At 37.9% G+C, this 14,516-nt stretch overlaps 2 protein-coding genes and 1 long non-coding RNA gene across 6 annotated transcripts in view; 2 read left to right on the top strand and 1 right to left on the bottom strand.

Annotated features, from left to right (window-relative positions):
- fam49a (family with sequence similarity 49 member A) overlaps positions 1-14,516 on the bottom strand; it is a 113,374-nt gene that overhangs the window by 86,725 nt on the left and 12,133 nt on the right. The window lies entirely within an intron of this gene.
- fzd3a (frizzled class receptor 3a) overlaps positions 1-14,516 on the top strand; it is a 56,448-nt gene that overhangs the window by 30,590 nt on the left and 11,342 nt on the right. For all 3 annotated transcript variants that reach the window (XM_087297486.1, XM_087297485.1, NM_001042761.2), the window contains 2 exon segments: positions 8,892-9,088; positions 9,170-10,187. In XM_087297486.1, the coding sequence (XP_087153612.1) occupies positions 8,892-9,088; positions 9,170-10,187 (1,215 nt within the window).
- LOC147839387 (uncharacterized) lies at positions 245-6,307 on the top strand. Its single transcript, XR_015518697.1, has 3 exons — positions 245-379; positions 426-2,825; positions 2,938-6,307. It is a non-coding gene; the product is annotated as an uncharacterized LOC147839387 (long non-coding RNA).

Below are 14,516 nucleotides of genomic sequence, written 5' to 3'. Positions count from 1 at the left end.
GAGTCATTGTAATGTATAACCTTAAGAGAGTAAGGCCGTACTCACACTACGGACAGTTACCTCGAACCGGGCCAAAGCACGCTTGTCCCGTCTCCCGTCTCCCCCGACGGCCCGCACTCACATTACAATCGGGCCTGGGCACGCTTACGTCATCGATGCTGCACTGTTCAGTTAAATTCAGTTCAATTCAGCTTTATTTGTATACCGCTTTTTACAATGTCGATTGTGTCAAAGCAATCTCAGTCTGCAGTCTCAGCGGTGCAGGCTGGAAGCTAACTGTTCAGTAAGCGCTCTCGCTCAGCACAGTGGAGATTGCTTTATCTAAATCTTTTTAGTCGTTTGATATGCAGTGACATGCAGTCAAATATTTCACCGAACAGTCCTTAGGGATGCAGTGACATGCAGTCATATATTTCGCCTAACAGATCCGCCACTTTTGGTGCTCATAAACAATCATTCAGTGAGGGGTTTGCGTCTTTAATAAACTACGACAGTTTGCGTTCACTGAACAGTAAGAATGATTAATAAATCCATATGAAACAGTCCCTTAAAAGTCACGTCTTGCTTTTTTAGTTTTGGGCTCAATCCCACTTTTATTTTTGTACCCCTAACACTTCCCCTTCCCCTTGGCCCTTAAAACCGAGTGTAAAGAGGAAGGGCTTCAAAATTTACCCCTAAGAATTGGGACAGCACTGCAGCACCTGCACATGTCATCATATGTCATCGTGATCTCCTGCTTCATATGAGATCAGACGATCGCGACTGCTGTAGTGATTCCAGCTGTTTTATTTTTTAGTATTTATCTAAAAATATGAATATATATATGAAAATCATTGAAGGCATATATTATGTTATCATAATGATCTAATGTGCCAAAAAGATCGTAACTGGACTGTGCATTTAACAAAGTGGCCATATTTATCTATGTAAACACACCAAAAACGATATTAGCATTATAGCAGACACCGTAAAAAGCTGACAGGGTATTCAAGTGTCATCAAGTGTCAGAATGTTGTGGGACTGCTGTACAGGAGTTATTATTATGGATTATGGATCTCGAAATTTAGCGGTTTTTATTTTAGCGGTTTTTTTTAAACATGACAATAAAACATGAACGCAGTTATGAATATATTAAAACATGTGCTTGTTTGATGAGTTATAAAATAACAGAGTTATTTTACATTACCAAATTTTCATATTTGAGTATTGTTTGACTCTCTGGAAAACCATAAAGAGCTGTTTATTTACTTTTTTTTGCTCTTTTGTAATTATCCTTGCAATTTTATTTTCATACATAATTCACTACCTTAAAAAAAAAATCAACCCAACTTCTAGCTATTCAAGCCATCTGGTGAAAAAGTTTTCATACTGCAATATGTATCGCAGCAAAATTTAATCTCTCTAGAACACGCAGTAATTCGAAAGTGTAGGAATGTTCACGGGGCAGCATGGTGGCTCAGCAGTTAGCACTGTTGCCTCACAAAAGATAATGTGCTGGTTCAAGCACCCGGTTGGGCCAATTGGCAATTCTTTGTGGAACCCCATATTGGCGTGGGTTTCCTCCAGGTGCTCCGGTTTCCCCCACTGTCCAAAGACATGCTATATAATTGGATGGACTAAATTGATCGTTTTGAGTGTTTCCTAGTGCTGTGTTGTGGCTGGAAGGGCATTCACAGCGTAAAACATATGGCGGAATAGTTGGCGGTTCATTCCGCTGATAAATAAGGGACTAAACTGAATGAAAATAAATGAAAGAAATGATTACACTATGTTGTAATTGCCATAATTATAAGATTCTCTTCTACGTTTGCGTGACGATGCAGGAAAAAACATAAAAGTTTTTCTCTTGCTTTTTAAAAAAGTTTCAAATTTACCGTTTTCAAAATAACCGTTTACTCTTTATTTTGTACACAAGGCCAGTATTTGGTCCTGTCACCTTATTAGTAAACAATACCGTTAAGGAAGTGATGACATGCCATTGGAGGATTTGAAGTGTGTGTATGATATGCGTATAAGTAAATCCAGTAATGATAAATAATTATATAAGTAAATCCACACTTTGTTGATGGATCGTTAGCAAACACTTGAGCAACAACATTTCACCATTGAGTTTGTTCACACTTGCCTTAAATCTACACCTGCTTAAACATATACTGTATAATGCACATGCATGATGCCATCATTTTCAGAGACTCTCCTTTTCAGTGTTTGCACAGACATGACATGCATGGCCTTTTTCAGAAACGTCCACTTTGTAAGCTCTTACAATTATGATCTGTCATGTTTAAAGATCAGAACATTTGAATTCTAGATTGAACTAATTCTTTATCCGTCTAACAGCCAATTAGCAACAAACTAGCAATCACATGACTGAAGATCACTTACGTATTCTTTATAATTCTCACGAAATAGGCTTTAAATGTGTAGAAATATACTATTTTGCACAAAAAAAATATCTCATTTTATACTATATGGAAAACATGAAGAAAGCACATATTAGCATCATTTATGCGCATCATTAATGTATGATCATCAGGAGAGTGTTTACTGGATTTTTTTATTATTATTATCCATTTCTTCTTCTTTGTCCCTTCCTCTTCTGTCTGTTTCTCTCCACTCCCTTCTCTCTCTCTCCATCCCTCCCCCCACACAAGGTACTGCCGTTGCCCAGGAAACCGATCCCAATTGTATTGCAACAAAAGAGCAGGCTTTCTGTCTCAGGAGGAGGTCGTCACTCGCACCCTGACCTCTCCTTTACACCCCTCCCTAAAAAAAAACAGCCCGCTTGTGCATCACAGGTTGCCATGGCAGTGCAGTTGAAATCTGTAAAGTGAACACTGCCTTGACAATTAAACTGTGACCAGTGGAAAGGGGAAAACTAATCAGAAAGCAATATGAGAATTGATGTGTAATTGAAAATGATAGTTGGTGTGATAGAATGTTTTAAGGGTGAGACCTGAGTTTCCTTATCAATGACAAAATGGGGCTTCACAGAGAAAGGCATTCGTACAGTGGATTTATGGGTAGAGGGAGGGACAAAATCTATTTACTTGTGAATGGACGTTAAAAGGTCAGGTTAGGTGACTTTTTCTCTATTTTTAGCTTCTTTTTAGCCAATCTCTTACCACAATTAAAAAAGATTTGAAAAAATGTAATAAAATAAGTGAATTACACACTATATCAACTGCTATTATTGTTTTTTTTTAATCATACTGAACACTAATTGAACAATTGTACATGCTCATTTCCAAAATCTGTATTATATATGCCAGACCAGTACTTGGTGATGTAGTTTTGTGAAGAAACATTATGCATCTGTGCAAAAGGGGTCCAATAATTCAGCAATGTTGTTTTGGTTGTCAAGTTAGTAGACTGGACACATAATGCATACAAACTACTATGTATAAACTACTTTAATAAAGGGCTGTAATGTAGTCAGTGGCCAAAATTTGATGCATTTCTAACATGAACACTCTTTTAGATTCCCATTGCTGCACATTTCTGCTGTGTGATTGACTCTTAGATCAGTATAGAGTAAAAAAGATATAATAATCGTTTATCGGCCCAGTCCAACTATAATATAAAATATTTTGTAGTTTAAATAGAGAGGATATGATGCAGTTATCCAAAACTTGTACTGTTTTTTTATGTAAACAGTGGAGTGTTGAACACCCTATTCTGATAACAAGCTTTTTCTTCTTTTTGAAGAATTTACAGACCAGAGAATTAGTTAAAATACTAATTTAATACTGCAAAATAGGCTGTAAGTCACTGTCCTTGCCATCCAAAATTAAAGAGAATATCCCAATCGAGGGAATTAGAATCATTGTTTTAATAGTTATCGTGACCCAACATTTGCCTCACATTTCAGGATGAAAAGATAAACATTTCAGGTGAAAAATAATCCCCAGCAGACAGTATTATGATCTATATGACCTTATTATTTTTATTGTGAGCATGAAGACTGATTTATACTTCTGCATCAAGCGCATGCGTATGGTCTGACGCAACCTTCGCGCAGTTGCATAGCCCTAGCCAGCGCTGACGCGCACCTCTCAAAAAATGTAACTACATGTCGCAATAATGCATAGCGCAACCTCTGTGATTGGTCGGCTTAGTACCAGTGAAGAGGGTGGGCAGTGTTGAGAGCCACGAGCCCGATGGAGCGATTGTTTACAAGTGTTGAGCCCGTGAAGGAGCTCCAGATGGAAAGTTTTGTTTTGTATGATTAAAGCTGTAATACATGCTAAATGCAATGAGACTATCTTAAGATGATTTTCATAATGTCTTTTAATCATTTTATTGCAGTGGCTTTTATTGGGGTTCATTTATTATTTAATTAATAATAAATTAATTTGAGGCAGGTTGAGGCAGGTAAGACAACCACTCCCACTAGCCACTTTGGCTGGCTTAAACTCATTTTAAATTGCCAGTGCTGGCTTGTCGTCACTAGATTAGACTGTTAGTTTATGACCGTTTGTCTATATGCATACAAATGTGATATTAGAATCAAGAAGCAGCACAACTGACAAAAACAGCTTTTTACGCAAGTAAAAGAAAGCAGGTTTATAATGAGAGGATCACGCGCACAGTGAGACAGGCTTTCCTCACTCACTAACGAGGGCTTTAGTGTGTTTAGTGTTTAAAAGCTCCTGTGCCGTTTCCTCACTTGAAGCAAGCATGCCTGGCACCAAAACTAGTGCGATGCTCGTGCACCCACAGTCCATCAAGCGCTCGAGATTCATTCTAATAACTGGCTAGTAACGGTGGAAAACTACTAGCCACAGTGCCTGGTGATTAATAAAGTTAATGTCAAGCCCTGATATTATATATAAAATAACATTATAATACTTGCTATTTTTGGCCATAAAATAATTTCAAAATGATGCATCATCCCTAGTTCTTACACAAGTGTGTCGTTGAGCTCTAAAACACTTTAAAGCTTAAAAATCCCCTTTCTGAAATAGAGTAAAAGAAAACAATGGCCCTCAATTGGTAGCTATATGTGAAGACACAGCGATTCCAAACATGCAGCAGCTGCATTGAATGCTATGTCTCAAACAAAAACAATTCAGCCTTATTACAAAAGGTCTGTCCATCTTTAATCTTAATAATTGCTTCTGGGGATTATGGTCTCAGATCTGATTGTATAAAATCCCTCCACAAGAAGCATTGTATGGTCCCCTTGTGTGTTCATGTTCAAATGCGTGCCATCTCTGCATGTTTTGAATTTCCCTAAATAACTTTCCGCAAGGCCCTTAAGAAACACAAAGGCACTGAAATGGACGTTGATGAGTTGAAAGTGTACGTTTGCCTTTAGGACAGCAGCAGGCAAGATGAACACTTTTGAGTGCATCAAATCATCCCATTTCATGTAACATGTCCTGACAGCCACGATGAGATAATGTTTTACGCCAGAACAGCAAATAATAGCACTTGCTTTATTTTTATCTTGCCTAAAAGCCAGGGTATGTCCGCTCAATTGAGTTCAGAGAAAGGTCTTATGACTTTTGTACCGAATATAGCCATTGGTAACTCAACCAATTTCTCAGTAATCTGACAATTAAAGTCAGTTGTCAAAGGTTTGAAGTTTTTTTCCAAAGCTATTTATTTTTCACAACATGAAATCGTTGTCCAGAAATAAAAGTTAATCTGACTGCCCGGCACAATTTTGGAAGCTTTTCACGTTCTTATAAGTTCTGATGGTTTAAGCCGGTGCTCTTTTGCATGTCATGATGGAGGGACATTTCAATGCTATGTATATGCCGCGTTAAATATGGATTATGTGTGTGGAAACGATTGCTGGATTTAGATGCTTTGTGTCAAAATGGGCAAGCATAATATCCATCCTAATCCCTTTTTACAGACATTTTGGGTGGTAGCCTGCATGGCGGGATGGCAGTGGCTGAATGCTCTCATTATGGATATGCATCCAGTTTTTCATAAACGCGTTGGACTGTAGCAGTAATGTATGCCTGGATGGTTTTATTTGGGATGATAAATAACCATGACACAGTTGTTAGTGCATTAATTCATCCCACTTGATTTAGCCAGAACATTTGGGTAATTTTCTCTGTATTAAGTGAAAAACTGCTTATTGAAAGATAATTGAAGTCATTAGTGCACGTAATTTGTAATGAATAGAATTTTTAACAGCCAAATGCTGAGAGTAATATTGTGTTTTTATACTGTAATTATGTATTCAATCATTTTACCGATAAAGCACTATAGATATACAGCTCTGGAAAAAAGAGACCATTTCAAAATTATTATGGGTTTTCTGGACGTGTCGGTTATAAAAGTTTTGAAAAAAATGTCTGTTTGTGTTTTATTAATAACTACAAATAAATTATATTCTACGGTTTTAATAAGAATATTTTATTTAAATTATTAATATTTGATAATTTTATATATTTCAAACCTTAAATATTGGAGATAATTATATGTAATATAAGATTAATATACATTTTTTCTCTGATATTTTAAATCTGACAGTGAAAATAACACATAAAAGTATGTTTTATTGCCCAATTGTCCTTTTCTATTAATAAATGATGGGATTTATACATTTTAAAATTTTTAAAAACTAAACATGATTTGTTTTGTTGTTGGGGATGTTTTCATCCACTCTGGGGTGATTTTGTGTCTCAGTAAGTGGCCATAAGTCTGTTTCAGCTAGAAGAATGATTTTTGGTGTGAATCTTACTTTGACACATATTTTGAGAAATTGCTTAGACTGAAAAAAACTCTACAATACACTAAATTTATTACCCTTTTGTTATGTTGGGGACGAAAACATCCACTGAATTAAACTGCTGTAAAAATGCATCTGATCATTTTTTTTTTTCAAATTTTTTTTTTGCATAAATCTGTTAATCAAATTAGTCCTAATTAAAACTACTAAACTGCTTAGAAAACAACAAGATTTTAACTCTTTCATTGCCAAATTCATAAATGATGTCACTGATTAGGTAGAAATAAAACACACACAAAATGACGTATTTTCAATATAAAAAATAATCGTAGATTTTTTAAAATGTATTTATTTTTTTACCTTTTATCACAGTCTTGGACATGTGACACAACGTTGTCTTTGATGCATGGTTTTTCATGCCAACATATAAATCACGGTAAAATGTGTCACTTTTACTGTTGATGGTTGGCATCTGTTGATCTGTGTGCGTGAGAGAGTAATATTTGCGCACTTATATTGATGTGTCTGAGAACATCAAAAGATGCATCTCAGCTCTCAGAACTACATGGAGTAAAAAACAAACAAAGAAAAAACAAAGACTGTGTATTAATGCACCATTAAATGTGGTTATAATGGAAGTCAATGGGGCAAAAACAGCCACCAACAGTAATTAAGGGAGAAAAAATGAAAATCTGACAATGAATCAAAGCTAATGTTGATACTGATCGTTTACATGCACAACTCTGTGATAAAATGTTAAGAAAATCCAGTCCACAATTACTTTTCTATATTGAAAATACGTCATTTTGTGTGTGTTTTTTTCACCAAATCAGTGGCATCATTTATTAATTAGAGAATTAAAGAGTTAAAATCCTATAATTTTCAAAACAATTTAGTAGTTTTTTTTTTTTTTATCAGGACTGAGGTTGATTAACAGATTTATGCAAAATATTTGAAAAAAAAAAAATCTGATGCAATTTTACAGCATTTTAATTCGGTGGATGTTTTCATCCCGAACATAACAAAAGGGTAGTACATTTTAATTTAAACAGTGCATAATGGTTAAAAATATAATAATAATGTTTTTATTATTGTTATGTTTTTAAAAATATAATAATAATGTTTTTATTATTGTTATGTTTTCAAAAATATTATAATTATTATATATAATTATTATATATATATATATATGTATATATATTTGTTATTATTTGTATTCTGGTCTTTTTATTATCTTTAATAATATTAAATAAAATAACGTACAGGAATGTAAATATATACTGCTGTAATTTTATTTATTTGCTATTATTTTTTATAATAAAAAATACTGTTTATGCCATGTGTAAATGATTGAAAGTTTTGGTGCTGGGATGTCAGAACCCCCACCCGAGTTTCACAAAGGGCCGTGCTCTGCAGGGGTGGAGGCGTTTATTGTCTATCTGTCTGGTCCTGGGTGGAGTCTTTCTATTTCTCCCCCATGGGATTTGCATATTGATGTCCGGCCCTAGAACTGGTACAACTCCCAGAATGCCTCATGCTGTAACTGGGCCTCAGCCATAAACAGCATGTCTCCCCGCCCCAAACAAAAGCCTCCTCAGAGGGATGAGGGAGGGACGATACCAGGCCTGCACAACAGATCTAATTATGTTCATTTAACATAAGGGTGACCAAGTGACTGCGATTAAAAAAAAAACTAAACTAGATGGGTCAGAAAGTAACGTGGCCTGATGGGTATTGTGTTTGTGCAGTTGACTGGTTAACATTCTGCTTCTGATGTTTTGTTTAGTCTGATTTAGAAACGTGATTAGGCTTTGTGCGTTTTTAATAGTTGATTGTCAGAACTTGTTTCTGTATTTTATTAATACAATATTGCATAATGGCAATGGGCCACACAGTAAGATAAAACAGACAAATTTATAAATAAAATTATTAAAAATTTCAATTAATAAAATAAATTTAATATTTAAAATATTTAAATAGATAATGGAGTATCAAAACATAATATAAATATAATGACAAACAAACCCAAATGAAATGAAATGTTTCGCTGTATGGCATTAATATTTAGTACTTTTTATGTATTTTTTATTATCCATATATTTATTTATTAGTTATTATTTTATAATCACATTTTTATTATGAAATTATTATTATTATTATTATTAACGTCACATTATTTTCTTCTCTTTCTATACAGCCCTTTCATCCTATGGTGAACTTGGAGTGCTCTACTGAAATACGCCCGTTCCTGTGTGCCCTTTATGCACCCGTGTGCACCGAGTACGGTCGTGTGACCTTGCCATGTCGCCGCCTGTGCCAGCGGGCTAAGAGCGACTGCTACAAGCTCATGGAGATGTTTGGGGTCAGCTGGCCAGATGAGATGGAGTGTAGCAGGTACAAGCTTCCTTTCATGAAGCCCTTCTGCTAAACATCTGTGTGTTATATAAGAACCCAATCTAATATTCTGTCTCTCAGGTTTCCCGAATGTGAAGAGTCGTACCCTCGAGCGATAGACCTGCTCCCCAGCAGCGACAGCACTGAGGAATCGCCATCCGCAGTTCAACGGGATTATGGCTTTTGGTGCCCGCGAGAGTTGAAGATCGAGCCCGACCTGGGTTACTCCTTCATGGGCGTCCGTGACTGCTCTCCTCCCTGCCCCAACATGTACTTCCGCAAAGACGAGCTCATCTTCGCCCGCTATTTCATCGGCGTCATTTCCATCGTCTGCCTATCTGCGACTCTGTTCACCTTCTTGACTTTTCTCATCGATGTGGGTCGCTTCCGCTACCCCGAGCGTCCCATCATCTTCTACGCTGTCTGCTATATGATGGTGTCTCTGGTCTTCTTCTTGGGCTTCCTGTTGGAGGATCGTGTCTCATGTAACACAGCAAGCCCGGGTCGTTTCCGAGCGTCCACCATCACCCAAGGCTCCCACAATAAAGCCTGCACCCTACTCTTCATGACCCTCTACTTCTTCACCATGGCAGGAAGTGTTTGGTGGGTCATTCTCACCATCACCTGGTTCCTAGCAGCAGTTCCCAAATGGGGAAGCGAGGCCATCGAGAAGAAGGCTTTGCTGTTTCATGCGGTGGCTTGGGGTGTGCCTGGAGCCCTCACCATCACTCTGATGGCCATGAACAAAATCGAGGGCGACAGCATGAGTGGTGTGTGCTTCGTTGGCCTCTACGACCTCATGGCTTTGCGCTGGTTCCTGTTGGTGCCGCTAGTGCTGGATGTGATTGTTGGTGTGGTGCTGCTGTTAGCAGGCATAGCGGCGCTAAATAGAGTACGGATGGAGATCCCACTAGAGAAGGAGAACCAGGACAAACTTGTGAAGTTCATGATCCGGATCGGCGTGTTCTCCGTGCTGTACCTGGTGCCTCTGCTGACGGTCATTGGATGTTATTTGTATGAGCAGAGCCATAGATCGGTGTGGGAGACCACCTGGGTTCAGGAGCGCTGCAGAGAGTATCATATCCCCTGCCCGTTTAAGGTAAGTCTGATGTATGAAACACTTGTAATAGCGCTCAAATATTTGGGTAGACCCTTCACAATAACTGCTGTATTGACTTATTGTGCAATTGACCCTTTGCTAAGCCACACCTGAAAACTGCCACACTCCAATAGTGGCTATGCGCAGGTGGTCTGTCAAGCTTTCGAGCGAGGGAAACAAGCCAAAGTGTTGTGCATATGGATTGTGCAAATCTGATAGCCGGTATCCTAAAAGTTTGAACGAGGTGGTGAATTTTTTTTTTACATTCCAAAACCTAAAACCCAAGCGGAGAAATGCCAGCGTGGATCAAGCTGTGTGAGGGGCTGTAAAAGCAGCACGATTCAGTCATCTGTTTCGAGCTACGAGTATTTGGATTACATATCAACAGAACAAAACAGAGATATGATCGCAATATACTGCACCCGCAGCTGTTTTTCAGTAATTTATATCCTTCATGTCCATGTCAGAGCTACAATTCAATGTTTTTGTCTGTCTTTTGGAGTTTTAGTCATTGGTGAGGACGATATAGCGGGTTACTGTCTGCTTTTATATTTGGTGTGGGATTAATATTTGCTCATAGGGAAAATCTATTTGTTCACTTCTGCTATTTATACTTTGATTTGCTTTTCAGCATGTTTGTTTTTTCCACTGAACTGCAAATTCGAATAGAAACGGTATAAAAAACACACAAACATACTGACAGTTATAGGTATTGTACATTGTTATGGGTAAGGGTGTCACGATCCTCTAAATCCTCGATTCGATTACATTTTCGATTCTAAAGGCACGATTCGATTTTCGATTATGAATAATTAATTAATTAATGACCAATTAATTATTTGTAGCCTACCGTTTAAACTACCTGACCTGCATGGTCTTTGTTTTACCCATAAACAAATCATACAGTAAATGAATAAAGGCAAGATACACACATAATTACCACCTGTCAATCACTTTTTCTGCGGGACTGGTGAAAAGGCAGTGATCTGTGTCGTTATAATGGCGTCGGTAAAAAAAGACAGGAACCAGCCAACAGTATCTGAGGTGTTCGCTAAAATGACAAAGTACAAGTGAGTGAAAGATTGAAGCAGTCCTCTGACTGCCTGGACCTGCTGTCTCGAGCGCATGGCTGTGAGTGCGTCTGTGTCTGTGTGGTCACGTGATGTGTGTTTTCAGCGGTAGTGAAGAAGGAGGGCTGCTCAGAAATGCTACACGCCACTGTGGATGTCAAATCGTTGTCGTTCTAAAATGCCATTTAAAAACAAAGACAGCGTAAACAGGGCCTGAGTGTGTACTGTTCGCGAGTGGATTTGCAACGGGGGCGGGTGGAGGATCGCGATGCCGGTGTTGTCTATCGGACGAACCGTACGTAATACGTACAATAGCAGAGCTTGCAAAACTGTGTTTTTTTTTGTCGACAACACGAACGTTGTCAACATAACTCACTGGAAATCCAAAATGCTTACACACCGGCGACTTCATTGAAAGAGGAGAGGGTTTAAGCTCTGTCGACGGGTCTCCTGCTTCTGCAGTTTAACAAGCACTTCAACAAGCCTGTTTTTTCCCGCTTCAAGCTGACGTGACATGGGGGCGTGACAGCATCGACGATTCTATTTTTTGATTCGACAATCGAAATTAAGCATAAATTTCGATCGATTTCAATTAAAAATCGAAATCGTGACACCCCTAGTTATGGGTCAATAATACTAATATTTGGCATAAATCCATCAATTTCCCCTTTCTGGCTGCTCTTTCTATGAATGAATTATGTAGATCAGCGTGTTTCCTCGTCGGTTAGTAATGCTTTATTTCATTGCACAACAATTAGTCTATCAAGCTTTTTGGCTAAAAAAGAGAAATTATGGTTTAATTTGTGAATTATATTATTTTTAAATTTCACCTCTCCTGCTGTGCATGAACTGAGCTGTTGAATGGTCAGTGTAAGAGGCGGCTAGGCTTTAGCTTCAGGTTTGATTCAATTATTGTCTAATTGAATATACCCCTGTAATGCATACTGCAGTCCTGTTTTGTCTGGCTTTCTCAGACATCTCACCTGTACGCCAAAACTGACTAATTATATCCTTGGCAATGTCTGACACCAGCGCATACATATTGTAATAGACGTGCCAGGAATGAAAGCTTAACAGACATAACAACAGTAACTAAGGAGGGCGGAGTTTAGCAAAGGGCAATATATGTGGACAGAGGCAGTTCAAGACCATATCGACTGTTGGGCCACACTTTAAAATTAATTGTATTCAGGATTATTTCACCTCATGTTTTGTATCATTTCTTATTTCATGCATCACTCTGCCATCTTTAGATATAGGCTAATAAATAGTAATTATTAACACACACACACACATATATATATATATTCATTCATTTTCTTGTCGGCTTAGTCCCTTTATTAATCCGGGGTTGCTACAGCGGAATGAACCGCCAACTTATCCAGCTAGTTTTTACACAGCGGATGGCCTTCCAGCCGCAACCCATCTCTGGAAATCATCCACACACACATTCACACACACACTCATACACTACGGAAAATTTAGACTACCCAATTCACCTGTACCGCGCATGTCTTTGGACTGTGGGGGAAACCGGAGCACTCGGAGGAAACCCACGCGAAAGCAGGGAGAACATGCAAACTCCACACAGAAACACCAACTGAGCCAAGATTCGAACCAGCAACCTTCTTGCTGTGAGGCGACAGCACTACCTAGTGCGCCACTGCCTTGCCATATATATAGGGTGAATAAGCACTAACTGATCATGAATATGATGACAGATTTGTTATGTAAATGCTCTACACAGCATTATTAGTAAAAAAAAAAAAAAAAAAACTCAACAATAACATTACAAAAGCATCCACCTTTCCTGATATATTTATTCTCCTTCCTTTGACCTCAAGTGGATTTACTGTGCTTGCTGAATAATTAAAGGCCTCCACAGTTTGCTGCCAACTTTGTCCACAGTCTGTTTTTGGAAATGTTTTAGTGAATAAATAATTTATTACTGTGACTAAGTGGTCACTATAAGATTCAGGCAAAAATAAATAGTAGTCTGCTTACTCTTCATCTAGTGCCATAAATTGTACTGGTACAAATGGCATCAAAAGTAACCAAAAATGGCACAAAATGCGTTTTTCTATTAATTTTACAATATGTTCAATTACTCAAAATGAATGCTTATATCAGAGATGCCCAAAGTAGGGGCCGCAGGCCAAAGTTGGCCCATTGTAACCTTTGATTTGGCCCACCATCCCATCTAAGAAGGAAGTGAGAATGATAGAGAGGGTTGGGGCAAATGCCTTTAAAAAAAGATAGTCATTTCTAATTTGACAGGACATTTTGCTTATTTGTTTTATTGCTAAGCCTGAAAAAAGCAAACTGAAATTAAATGTTTCACTTAAATGATGTAAATGAATCTCATTTTTTTAAATGTACAATAAGTAATGTCACTCGATGGATAGAGGACTATGCAGAAGACATCAGCGAGCAAATCATGGCAAAGACTAGTGTAACTGCATTCTGTTATGTTTTTGTTTTACTGTAATAAGTTCGTCATGAAATGTAATATATGCTGTGTTATAGGGATGCTCTGATCGATGGGTTGAAGATTGGTATCGGCCGATAATCACATTTTACGTCTCAATCCACTGGCTGATCTGGCCGATCTCATGAACTGATTCCATGAACCAATTGCAAGTGTTTGTTTACGTTTGTTTACAAGTGTTTGTTTAGATCTCATGGTGGTAATGTCCACAAAACGTCAAGGTTTTAGGTTGGACATTGACGTCAGCCTGATGTTGGGTTCTGATGTCAACCCAATTTTCATTTCCAAACAAAATCCAATGCAGCACAACTATTTTTAACGCTAATAACAAAAACAATAAAGGTTTCTTGAGCAGCAAATCAAACTGGATTGTTTTAAATTGTAATATCACCATATGGCTATGTTCTAGGTCAAATAAATGATCAGATGTGTAGCAGTAATGTATATGAATGTAAAGTCAGGCTGACAGCATTCAGAGCAGAAGTAATGCTCCATCTAAAGCACAAATACAGAAAGAGTGTGTTTGTGTGTGTGTGTGCATTAGATAAAGGGCAGGACAGACATTTGTGTTGGCTGTTGCTGTGTTTATGCCATTGGCAATTGTGCAGTGAGCTGAGATAAAGCACTTCCCATCCACACAATCGCACACACACAACCCAAGGCTAAACTGACACAAACACACACTGCATGGGGTTAAGAGCGGATCCCACATGTTCCCACAGTACACGTTCTGATTATAAATCAGGTTTCTCCTGTTCTGAAGTTGCAGAT

Source organism: Danio rerio, chromosome 20 (genome assembly GCF_052040795.2).
Source record: "Danio rerio strain M-AB ecotype USA chromosome 20, GRCz13ab, whole genome shotgun sequence".
In the NCBI taxonomy this organism is placed as follows: domain Eukaryota; kingdom Metazoa; phylum Chordata; class Actinopteri; order Cypriniformes; family Danionidae; genus Danio; species Danio rerio.
Note: the sequence above shows the minus strand (reverse complement) of the source record. Positions and strands in the feature narration are given on the sequence as shown.